This window comes from Prosopis cineraria, unplaced genomic scaffold, assembly GCF_029017545.1.
Source record: "Prosopis cineraria cultivar Desert tree isolate PC_DT_omini unplaced genomic scaffold, ASM2901754v1 PC7, whole genome shotgun sequence".
Classification (NCBI taxonomy): domain Eukaryota; kingdom Viridiplantae; phylum Streptophyta; class Magnoliopsida; order Fabales; family Fabaceae; genus Prosopis; species Prosopis cineraria.
In genome coordinates, this window is record NW_026555338.1 from 36408445 (window position 1) to 36421793 (window position 13349).

The window sequence follows — 13349 nt, forward strand, 5'->3', positions numbered from 1 at the left end:
GCAATGCTTTTCTATTCACATTTCCTTGATCATTTTATTACTCAGGTCTAATTAAATATTTCTTATCTCAATTTAATTAAATAAACTTTACACTCTGATAAATTAATTATTTAATTTAATTGTGATAAGAGTTAATGGTAAAAGGAATGCACATGCAGCACATAAATTATCAGATTTTTATTTATTTTCCTGAACATGTCCTAATTAGCATACTCTTCAAGTTTTGTTTCATTTTTCTCCGGTTCTATTGTCGATGTGTTTCCCAATCCTATTCCATTTCCATTCAAAAAAAAAAAAAAAAACAGAGAGAGAGAAGTCATTATTTGCCAATGGTGCCCTGCAATCAGTTATTTTTATCCCCTGGTTGCAGGCTCTTAAATCTACCTAGTCTTATTGGTACTTTATAACCTATCACAGTAAAAGGGCTATTTGGGCCTAAACTTTTGTGTTTTTTTGTTTGTTGGTTAATGCATATGACCTTGTGTTATTCACAAAAAAAACCAAGCGGCCTAAAGCCCATGAATACAGAGCCTGGTTGATTGAAATTATAAGCAGTCAAGATGATTTAAGACTTGACTAGGATGGATAAAAAAAGTGATAAGAAAATAGGGAGAGGGAAAAACTAATGGGAAAAATTTTCAAAAATAATGATTTTTTATTATTTTTGAAAGTTTTCCCCCTAATCTCTATTCTCTCTATTTTTTACTCCATCCAAACTAAAGATAAAACCCAGAAAATGTATTTGTGTATAATCTTTTGAAGTTTTGATTGTTTGCCATTAACAAATGCCATTGATATATGCTTCTATCTACGAAGCAAGAAGAAAATCTAGAATGTACTGTCTAAATAAAAGAAATGAGTCTCCTATATGAATATCTTTATTTATTTTGTATTGCTCTCCCCGCTACTACATATCAAAAATATTTAGAAATTCGAAATTCATTAGTAGAGTGCACGCGCTCGAACTCAGTTGTACAGAGTTAAAAACCAATCAGGGATGGACACAGTCACACAGACATCGTCTACGTGTAATTATAAATCACCTTGCCAGTAGCCAAGCCAGCGTCCGTCTGGCATAAAATAATATTCCTCCCATCTTGTCATACTTGTTATTTCAAGAAAAATTCTTTCGCGTGTCATTACTTTTTTGGCCAGAATCAATCAAAACATTACTTCAAAAACAACCTGTAGGCCATCATTACAGAAATTGAATCATTTTAAAATTTTACATTTTAAGAAACTAATCCAAAAACTTGTAACGTTGATAATTTATAATGGGAGAACGTCATTTAAATCTTAAAAAAAATTAAGACAATGACAGTTAAGTTTTCAATAAAATTATGAAAATGAGCTTTAAATATTGACTCATATATATAAACAAGAATGTCAATTGCAGACTACATAATATACTTTAGATTTAAATGTTTTACCTGCAAGTGAAACTCCTGCTGTCTTAATTGATATTCACAATCTATTTTTCAAAAAAAAAAGTGTTGAAAATTTAATTGTTATTAAATCTACTTTTTAAACTTAGCTATCGATTTAGCATTTATAATTCATAATAAGAGCACCGGTCTAGACAGTGCTATTTTTTCATGATTGATCTAAACTTTTTAGGACAACTAGAATGGATCATGTGTGTTACATGGGTTGAAATTAAAAAATTTAAAAGAAATATTATATATAACATTTACAAACTTCCAATTTAAGAAGTAACATTGCCTTGTTAGACAAAATTAAGACTTGTTAATATATATATATATATATATATTCAATTTCAAAATGTAAAAAAATGAGTGAATGTTAATTTTTTAAAAATTGAACATGTTCTGATAATAAATAATAGATTTTTTAATCACAATTCACGTTATAATGTGAAAGAAATATTTCATGTCACCTTCCTAAGAAAAATATATTTAATTAAATCAATCAATTAATAGGAGAATAATATTAATATTAGACTAAAATCTATCAACAAATTAGAGACAAGGTTTTTCTAGCCAATTAGGTTGATCCTACAAGATTTATATACTATAGTAGTTAGTAGTTAGTAGTTAGTTTGCAGTTGTACTGTATGATTAATTTTTCATTTCTATTAACATTTATAATTTATGGTTACCCGTCCTCCCTTCCTGACTAAACATGAGTGCTTACCACTATATTAAATGTAAATATTATAACTTATGAGTTTGAGAAGCAGCCTGAAACCTCCTGCAAAGTATAATCAGAAGCCACTCCCACCTTAATTCATCATCATGCTTTTAGTTTCAAGGAATCCAGAAGAACATGGGAAAATAATTATAATTAGGTGGAATTTTCCCTATGGACTTTCTGAGTAAGCAAAGACAAAAGCATTTTGAAGTTTCTTATTATTACATACTCCATCCGTTTTAAATTATAAAATACTTTTAAATAAAATTTTATACATCAATAAAACTCATTAAATATACTCCACAGCTTTATATTTTCAAGACAAAAATATAAACTTTTAAAAATGTCCTTCATTTAATAATCCATTAACAAAAGAATATTAAAGAGAGAGAATATATGATAACGATAATATTAAAAAAATTATTAATAAAATTTTATTTTTATTAAAATGTCTTATATTTTAAAATGTTAATTTTTTTAAAAAAATATTTTATAATTTAAAACAATGGGAGTATAAAAGAGGCTTAGATTAACGATTTTGAGGCCATGGTATTTTGCAGTCAGCTGATATTTGCAGGTTTCGGAGCAAGGAAAAAGGACTTTTCTACAAGAATCATCCGCACCGCATGCATTGAAAGAATAATTATCCTGCACTAATTGTGGTTAAAAATCCCAACATGATAAACATTGATTAATGATTAGAACATCAAAGTTCTACACAATTTATTGATGCGGCTAATATATAGGTTTCCATTAAATGCCACACTATACTAAAGAAGGTTGCTCTTTCCAAGACGAAAATAAAGAAGAATGTGGACGCTAGATGCCTTAGCATCATCATCAACGCTTTTGGAAATATCTGTGGTGCATAATTGTTTCCTCGAAAGTGAAAATTTTAATATAAAACTTAATGATGATGGTTTAAACTACCATCAGTAGATGATACTTTTAAATATGAATTAAAACAGTTGATACTTTTAAATATAAATTAAAACAGTTGCCGCATTTAAAAAATGTCATGTTTTTTTTTAATAACGGATTTATTGCGTAATTGTTGTGAGTCATGCATGAGAAATTGAATAGACTGAGAGGGAACACTTGCATAAAGAAATTGCAAATATTTTATCAAGAGATGTTATCTTGACATAATTGAAGGAGACCTTGATGTATGTCTCTGTTTAAAAATACTCACAATGCAGAAACATACTGCATAATTGAAGGTATTCCCACACGTCTCACCCTGCCTAAGAAATGATCCGTGACCTTGAATTATCTATTTGCATTATTAGGATAAAGGAACATTAACGAATAATTTGGTTTAGCATAGAATAGAGGTAATAAAATATAGCAACTATATATATAGGAAATATTTCAATACACTAAACAGATTAGTGTTCACCGTCTCCAGTACATAGCATATACTAATTCCACTGTTTTAATTCCCAGTTTCATCAGAAACGTGATGATGATCAAGCATGCCAAGTTGAATAACACGAAGTTGAAGCTAAACTAAGAACAATCTCAACCAAATTAGTAGGCTAAGAGTACAAGACACTGCAGTGACCAATTTCTTCGAAAGAATTGAACCGTTGCGTATTTTATGAATCTTATATGGAATGATGATTGCCAAGAAAAACAAACCAGCTTATATCCGCTTAGCATGCTTAAGCATACAAAAGTTGATCAACCAAACAAACTACAAAATAGCATCCAACCCCCAAAAGTCTTTTTGTGTATACTGCTACAAGGAATAACTTAACTGAGTGGAGGAACGGAAGGAGCTGAGCGATGCCAATGGGGGATCTTTGGAGATATTGAAACTTCCATCAAATGAAATGGAACGAGCAGGGAAATTGAAAAGGCATGAGAAAGTGTTGCGACTTGAGCCCAACAAAGCTCTCCCCAAATCTTCGAATCATGTTGCATCCCTGACATCTCTCAAATCTAAAGCATTATGGCTAAAGATGGAAAACTCCAAAGGGAAGCGAACTCAGATTCCGCTTGCCCGCATGGTTGGTGATTGAAAGAAGCATGAGTGAGAATAAACATACCTAACAAGATACTCGAGGACAGCCAAGAGATAAATAAGAGCTTCGCATCAACATGCTTGGCAAACTTGCAAACCTTGAGGAAGCAAGCGATCCTTCCAATGATGAATTGAAGGATGGCCTTCTGGGTCTTTGATAATGACTCAGAGGTCTTAGGCTTCCTCATGACACCCTTAGTCACACCACCAGCCGAATTCATGTCTTACCTTGATTTAACCATAATCTTTAGATTTTACTGAGGAAGCCTTTGGCTTCACATTGTCACTGTAATCAAAGGTGGAGCCAAAAAAAATTGTTAGGGGAGATCGAAAAACAAAGCATTTATGATAATAAAAAAATTAAATATATATAGATATACATATATTGTCACATCTGAAAAATGCGACGCTGACAACGAGCGAGCGGAGGTTTCGGCCTTCATGGCGGGAACTGGATGGAATGAGAGTCGCCACCAAAATTTTAAGAGAAATCTTGGGAAATCAATTAAAAAAGAACAAGGATGGTCTGCGAAAATAAAAAATAGGTTTGGGAGTCGATTGAGTGTGGAAAAGGTGTTAGGCACCCTACAACACCCATTCGTGAGAACTGTTACCTGAAATTTGTTGTGCTATATTAATGTAGTTTTAAAATTATTTTAATTATTCCTTTTATATTCATGTGTTTGATATAAAAATAATAAGAATTAAGTGGAAAATATTTATTTATTTATTTATGAGGGAAGACTTGACTCAAAATCTGACCTTGAGGCCTACGTACCCTGTGATAAGGATCAAAGTACATGTAGTTCGGGTTAAAAGTTTGTCAATGAAAATATTTTTTTTGAAGAGAAATTAATTAGAAATAATTCATTATTTTACAAATAAAATAATTTTTAAAATTTTGATGTGTGTTTTAAATTGTAAAAAGTAATTTAATTTTAATTATTTTCTTAATTTTTAAATTTTTGAAATAAAGAAAAGAAAAGGGTTTAAAATTATTATTTTTATATTTTATGATTGAAAATTTAAATGCTATACCTGCAGAACTTTATTGGTTCATACAGTAATGCAATCGTTCTAAATATCTGTGGAGATTTTAAAATCTCATACGATAAAAGAGTTTAATAACTCAATTTATTTATATTTTTGATTGTTAGTAATAAATTTTTAAGCATATATATGCTTTTAAAGAATCTTAATCGTCATACCTACAAAGCCTTATTAACTTATACAGTAATATGATTATCCTAAATATCTACAGAGATTCTAAAATATTACACGATAAAAGATTAAATAATATACACTTAAGTACACTTTAATTTGATTAATTTAATATAATATATATATATATATATTAAAAAACTTAATCATTATATCTGTAGAGTATTATTAACTTATATGATAATATGATGATCTTAAAAATCTATGAAGATTCAAGAACGTCACGTGACTAAAAGATATAATCGGTAAATATAATTACAATTTAAATATATTAATTTGGTTAATTAATTTTCTAAATTGTGTATTATATGATTATTTACAAAAATCCTTTATTTATTATAAAAAATTAAAAATCACTACATCTGTAAGGACTTATTATCCCACACAATGATGTGATTGATTTCAGTCTCTATGAAGATTCTGAAAATCTCACATGCGACTTAAATAAATTATTAATTTGGATTATAGAAAGAGAATTAATTTTAATAATGGGCCTTTGAAACCCATATTAACATATAAGTTTTACTCTCATATCTGCGAAACTTTATTAATTTATATGATACGACATTATCCCAAATATTTACAAAGATTCAAAGTCCCATACAATAAAAGGATTAAATAATATTAACTTTAAATATATTTTAATGCGTAATTATATAATGTATATTTTTAAATATATAAATCTTAATTGCTATACCTGTGAAGCTTTATCAACTTACACGGTAGTACAATTATTTTAAAGGTTTACGGAGTTTTAAAAATCTCACATAACCAAAAGATTTAATTAAAAAATGTGATTATAATTCAAATTTATTAATTTAATTAATTAAAATCATAAAAACATTTATTATTTTATTTACAAAATTCATTTATTTATTACCCATATAAATTGCAAATCATGATATCTGTGAGGATTTATTATCCTACATGATAGGGCAATTAATTTGAACATCTACGAAGATTCTTTAAATCTCACATGATACTGTTAAATATTTTATTGATTTAAATTATAAAAAAGAGAGTTAATTTTAATGGTGAGCCATTAGAACCCATCTTAAATATACAAGTTGAATATTCATACCTGTAAAATCTTATTAATTTACATAGTATGCAATCATTTTAAATGCCTATAGAGATTCTTAAAATCTCACGACAAATAGGTAATCAAAATATTTATATTTACAGTCGGTGCATAATATGAATTTAGCATTTAAAGGAATAGAGAAAAAAACCATTTTGACACTTCACCCCCTATTTTGACTTAAGGATGTATTCTTCAAGGTTTTTTAAATTGGCTTAATGCTCAGATATGGTTTTCGAAAGAAAATAATGAAAGTTGTGGTTATAGCATCTAACAATTAGAATAAGCAGGATTCAAATATTATCAATATCATTAATCACCCAATTTATTTCCCCTAAAAATCAAAATCAAATTGATGTCTAAAAATTCTTTGTGAATAAACAATAATCTCATATTAGACATATGCATACTCTTAAATTTCTCAAAATAATATGATCATTTGAATGAATGAAGCAAGCATATGAAATTTTTGAAAGAACTATAAAATTTTAAACAAGAAAGAGCCAAATCAAAGCCATGATCAAGTTGTGTGTGTAAAAAATGACTATAAAGAATGGAACAAAATTATACTTGACATTGTGCATCAATCCCACTCTATTTGTACTCTTGGCAGAATGTTGCTCCTTTCTCTTTAGCATCCATTACAAGACCTTCAATATAGTTTGCCGATGACTCTATCACAACTGGAGTGATATCACAGTTATTTTCAGGTGGTTCGACAGTCAGTTTTGCCACCTTAGCCTTAACTTTCTCCACTAAAGCATCGACGACAGATTCCATTACTAGGACAACCTTGACAGCAGTGCACCTCTGACCACTATAAGAGAAGCCTCCTTTTATAATGTTTGAAGCCACCAAATCAAGGTCAGCATCTTCAAGCACAATGAAGGCATCTTTTCCTCCCAACTCCATTTGCAAAGGGATCATGCCTAACTTCTTTGAAATTGAAATTCCAGTATCTCCACCAATAAAGCTTATACAGTTCGCTCTTGGGTGCATTGTGAGGAAGTCGCCAATTCCACACAAATAAATTCCTTCTCTTCCTCAGATCTCGTGATCCATTCTCTTTTTATCTGATATCTTTGGCGATGGCATCTTTAGAGCAGTTAGCCCCAGCTCAAAATCATCCTGCAACTAATATTATCGGTAATGCTTTTGTTGAGCAGTATTACCATATGCTGCATGAAAGCCCTGAACTTGTGCATAAGTTTTACCAAGATATTAGTAAGCTTGGTCACCCATCTCCTGGTGTGCTTTCCCTCAAACTCGAGAGCTGCCCTTTTGTTCACCTCTCGTCCGTCCTTGCCTCCAAGAGCTAGCTCTCTCTCCTCCTTGATTTTCCTCGCTCTCGTTCCCCTTCTCTCTCTCATTCTCCATCTCTGTTCAGGCTTCTTCTGTGCTCTATTTTTTTTCTCCGTGCTCTCTCTCTCTAGAAGTCCTCCCACATTCTAGTTTCTTCTTCATCTTTACATGGGAGATCCCTTTATCGCTGAAGCTCATGATCTCCCTCTTGTCTTGTCTCTATTCAGATCTCGCTCAAACGCTGTCCAGCTTTCCCTTTTTCCATTTTTCTCTCATCCATTTCCTTCTCTCGCTCTTCTCTTGTCCATTCCTTTGTGGTCTGTGTTTTTTTTTTCTTCGTGCTCTCTCACTCTCCCCTGTGTTCCTCTTCTCTCGGTCTCTTCTTAACTCCATTCTGACGTGCCCACCTTTGCATAGCTGTGTTTCTGTCTTTTATTTTGCTGTGCATGTCTTTTTTTCTTCCACCTGAGTGCATGCATGGCTGTGTTTTTGCTCTTCCTTTTTTGTTCGTGTGTCTAACTTCATTTCTATTTGCTTCTGCTGTTCTCTCTTTTTTTGCTGTGTGGCCGAAGCTTTGGGGCTGTGGTTGCTTGCTCTGCATTTCTCTTTGCGTGTGTTTCGTGTATGAATGCTGCTGCATCTGTTCTCTGGCATTTTCTTCGTGAAGGCTTGGCTATGTGTTTTGCTTTTCTGCCTCTGTGATTGTGTGTGCTTGCAACTCGTGTTTCTGTTTTCTGTTTGTGCGTTTTTCTTTGTGTGTTTTTGTGTTTCTGCTTCTTTTGTTTTTTTCTTGTGCTGTAACGTGCATTACACGAATGAAGGACCAGACTTAATTTATATATTTTAATTTTAATAACTCTTTTTTAATTATGTTTATTAATTTCTGGAATTGGATTAAGGGACTTAAAAATTTAATTTTGGATTAAACAAATATTTTTTAAAAATATAATTCTAAAAAAGATTAAATTTATTTTTGTATTTTTATATTTTTTTCTTTTGAACTAAAATCCTAACTAACAAAAAAATTATCTAAAATAAAATTAAATTTTATTAATTAATTTTTTTATTTTAAAAATATAATCATAAAAGGATTAAATTTTATTTTTATATTTTTTAGTTGAATTTATTTTTATTTTTGTTAAATTTAAACAATGTTTGGATAAAATGCATTATTTACATATGTATCACTAATATAACATAAAAACCTATGTATTTATATTCAATTTTGCATGCGCTCACGCACACATATATAACAAATATATATATTCATTTTGTAAATTTTGCTCGTTAATTTTATTATGGCATAAAAATAATTAATTATTATGCTTAAGATCAAATTTTTAAAAATTTCATCCTCAATATAAATTATCATTAAATTAAAAAAGATTTTATCTCTTTCATAAGTATTGAATAATTTGAATGCATCCTTAAAATATAAAGTTCTATTCAATATAAAAAATTTCATTGCCTGCTTATTAAATTAACTATTTAATTAATTTCAATTAATATGTTATTCTTTCAATATATTTTAGAATTTCTGATATAGTGTGTAACAGACTTGATTTTTATCGTAATTTTTTTTAAAAGAAAACCTTCCCCCCTTTTTTTCTTTATAAATAAATATTTTTTTAAAAAATATACCTATCCAAACAAAACGACATCAAAATTAACAATTACTATTGGGCTTAGGGCAAGTGAAGCCCAATAAATAATTTGCAGCAAGTTTAGGATCCAACAACAGTTTGTAGATATAATCAACTCTATTAAACACACATTTTTTATATCATTAATATGAACAATCCAAAATAAATAGGCTTGACCTAATAGAAAACCATGATCCAGATCGACACGTTTAAAAGTTATCCAGCTCAAATAAAAAGATTAAGTAGTTATAGTTGAATAACCTATAACAATTATTCAAAGTAAAATTTATAAAGGTCCCTAGGTCATGGCAACTATAAGTACGAAATAAATATAAAACCACGTGCCAAGTCGAAAGAAAGGAGCCTAAGCTCACTTTTTCGATGCCTTCCCTGTAGCTCCACTTGACTACTCACTTAAAAATAATAAGAAGTAACATGTGAGATCAAAATCTTAGTAACAGTTGATTATTTTAACATATACCAACATATTGTTTAAAACTAGTTCGCAAACATATTTATAGATATACATATGTATTTCACAACCAATGCAATATTCACAATTATATAACAATTTCTAAGTCAATATCAAATTAAAAGAATAGTGATACATTTCCCAATATCACCCTTATGGCTCCCAACTCTCTTATTATCGCTAGCTGGAGCTTAAACTGAAGTTATACCCGATCAAAGGTACATTGTCGTTAGAATAGGACTCCCCTCCTTAAAAAGGAGGTGCCTATCGTCCCAAAATATCAAAGACATTGGGAATTATAAGAAAAAGGTCAACCATTATATGTGTAGTGAAAAACCACACGGTATAATATTCAATCATCAATCCCAAATAAACAATCATATTACTGGTCATTTTTATTACCTCTTTTGCATCATATAAAACAAATGCCACATTCCACAATAAGATCACACAAGTATTAACACACATACACACACAAAATAATAAAAACTAGTTTCTCAATATATGAAAGGATATTCCAATGTTACCTCTTCTTTAAGCTATAACTAACTTAGACATGTAGAAAACTTCTTAACTACGATAACATATTAATTTACAACATCGAATGATATAAATACCATTAGATATATAGATATAGATATAGATATATATATATATATATATTGTAATTTATCAATAAAATATAAAATTCAAGTAAACTTTTCAAATTTATAATCATATCCTTCCAATCTAAATCCCTCCGATAAAAATTCAAAATTAAATTAAATTAACTTATCTAAATCCCAAAAACATAATTTAATCAATATAGATATCCTATACATAAAAAATCACAAATTTTATAGCTAAAAACTTAATTTTAAATCTCAAATCAGTTAATAGAATAAATCTAAACTGATAAAATTTAAGTACTAATGTATCTCTACTAATTAATAGTTTTTGTTATTAAAAGTCGATACTTGTTCTAAGTTCAAACTTTAAAATTTGCTCTAGTCATCAAAATTTTACTATCATTAGAGAGCTTTAGACCAATAAAAAAATATTTATAAAAATAGTTTTGATAATAAGAATAATTTTGAGCATTCAATCTTATTCAAAATCTCTTCAAATCCCTTATCTTATCCTTTCCCTTCTCTCTCTCTCTCTTGCACTCTCTTACGCACGTGTTTCTATGGGAAAGCAAAGAAGAGCACTTTTATATACTCCACCCACCGCTCGTTGTTCTCATTTATTATTACTATACTATAACTTAACAACTAAGTTAACAAGCCTTAGCTTCTTTTTTTTGTTAAAAAACACATCTTCATATAAAATTATATTCTATGTTACATTGAAAAATCTCCTAATTAATTAATTTATCTTCAAACATTCTTTCTATTTTTTAATAATTTTAATTAACTTTAAAAATTAAATTAGCATGTTACATAGTGCTTTATAAAATTTATCAATAATAATTCTCATAATTTCTTTCATCAAATATACAATGATATTAATGCTTTAAAAGAAACTATAATATTATCTTGTTGAAAATAAATAGATTTCATAACAACTATATCTTCAAGCTACTTCAATAATTGGATTAGACATGCATAAAAATTTCATCTAGTGTTTTAAGACTTGTATAATGTGCTAACTTAGGAGATCGAAAATATATAATCTCTATATTTTATTAAAAAAATTAAAAAGTTAAAAGCGGTTGTAGCCCCTACTAGTCTGTTTGTCTCCACGCCTGACTATAATGGCCCTATGAGTGGCTACTGAAGGAGCATATGAAGGAATGAAAGGCTTCCATTAACAAAAGTGATGAGAAGAATCATTTGAGTCGATGTGAAATTAATATTTCAGATAACAAATGAGAATATAAACTTCAAATTTTGAGAGCAGAGTGTCAATATTTCAGATAACAAATTGGAATTTAAACTTTGAATTTTGAGAGCAGAGTGTTGGGAGAAGGGACTCTCATTTTCTTTCTCTTCTTTTCTCTTCACTTTTCCCATCTCCACCCTTTGTATTATTTTATTAAATAGTTTTTTCAAAAGATAAGATTAATGAAGGGTGAAGATGGGGGAAGTGGAGAGAAAAGAAAACAAAAGAAAAGGAGAGTCCTTCCCGCAGAGTGTTAAGATCAGTCAGCAAAGCCTTAAGAATATATGCATTGAAAACTGAAACATCTCTCTCTTCATTGGTTGACATGCAGCATAATGGAGAAACTGGCAAATATTAATGCTCCCCTGATAACTTGTTGCTTAAAATTTGAATTTGAAATTAATGCTTTCATGGAGAGTGGAAAAAACAATTGAAAAATAGATCGAACCAATGGCAAAAGAGAATTAAAATTATAGCAAAATTGATTGACCAATGACATGGAATAGATTTTGGCCAATTAGTAGACTTCTAAGCATTTAGCACATACACACACTCCTATATGTTGGTGTCACGGTAGGAACTTGGATTTCTATTCAAGGGTACCCCAATCAGATTAATGAGAAAAGCAAACCGACTATTTTTTTATTAGTTTGAAATTTGAAATGATGAAAAGATAAATATAAGATTAAGTGTATTTTTAATCATCTAATTTTACATAAAATTTAATTTGATCTTTTAATTTTAAAGAGTATATTTTCAGTTATTTAATTCTAATATTGTTAATTTTAAATAATTATTTTTTGTGTAAATCCTTATTATTTTAGAAACTTAATACGTCAATACTTAAAAATATTTTGTTAATATCTAAAAGTTTAATGTATAAATTTTTTATGATGAATTTTAATTGTATTAGAACTAAAAGATTAAAAAAACACTTGATAAAATTAAAGGATTAAAATAAAATTTTATATTAAATTAAAGAAAAAATTAATCTTTTAGTCCTTCAACTTTTAAGTCACTTGTAACTCAGTCTCTTAACTATAACTCGCTTATGACTCAATCCCTCAACTTTTGAATCACTTACAAATTAATCCCTTAATCTTTGTTAATTTTTTTCATGTTAGTTTATATCTCACATTAATGAATAAGAAGAGGGTACTTTAAAATAATATATGAGTATTTTTTTATCCCTCTTATATGATAATTTTTTTAAAAAAAATAAAAATAAGGACCGAGTTATCGGTAAATCAAAAGTTAAGGGATTGAGTTGCAGCGAGTTATAGTTGAGAGATTGAGTCGCAATAAATCATAGTTGAGGAATTGAGTTACAAGTGAGTTAAAAGTTGAAGGATTAAAAGATTAATTTTTTTAAATTAAAATACTAAATGCATACTTTTTCTAAAATATAAAAAGAAAGAACAATAGTAGCAGTAAAAGCAACAACCAGTGACTGGTCAAACAAAAAAAAAACAAAAGAAAAAAAAGCAACAACCAGTGAAAACGATGGTAAGTGCAAAATTGAACGTTTGGAACATGGGAAAAGCAGGAACAACACGTCCCGCCAATGTGAACACTCGTGTAAAGGGAATT

General features: G+C 29.1%; 1 protein-coding gene across 1 annotated transcript; it reads right to left on the reverse strand.

Annotated features, from left to right (window-relative positions):
• Positions 1-7073: 7073 nt before the first annotated feature.
• On the reverse strand, positions 7074-7856 carry LOC129316803 (NADP-dependent glyceraldehyde-3-phosphate dehydrogenase-like). The gene is made up of 2 exons (XM_054961174.1): positions 7769-7856; positions 7074-7513 (listed from the first exon to the last, which is right to left on the reverse strand). The coding sequence occupies exons 1-2, from the start codon at positions 7854-7856 to the stop codon at positions 7074-7076; spliced, it is 528 nt and encodes a 175-aa protein (XP_054817149.1).
• Positions 7857-13349: the final 5493 nt, after the last annotated feature.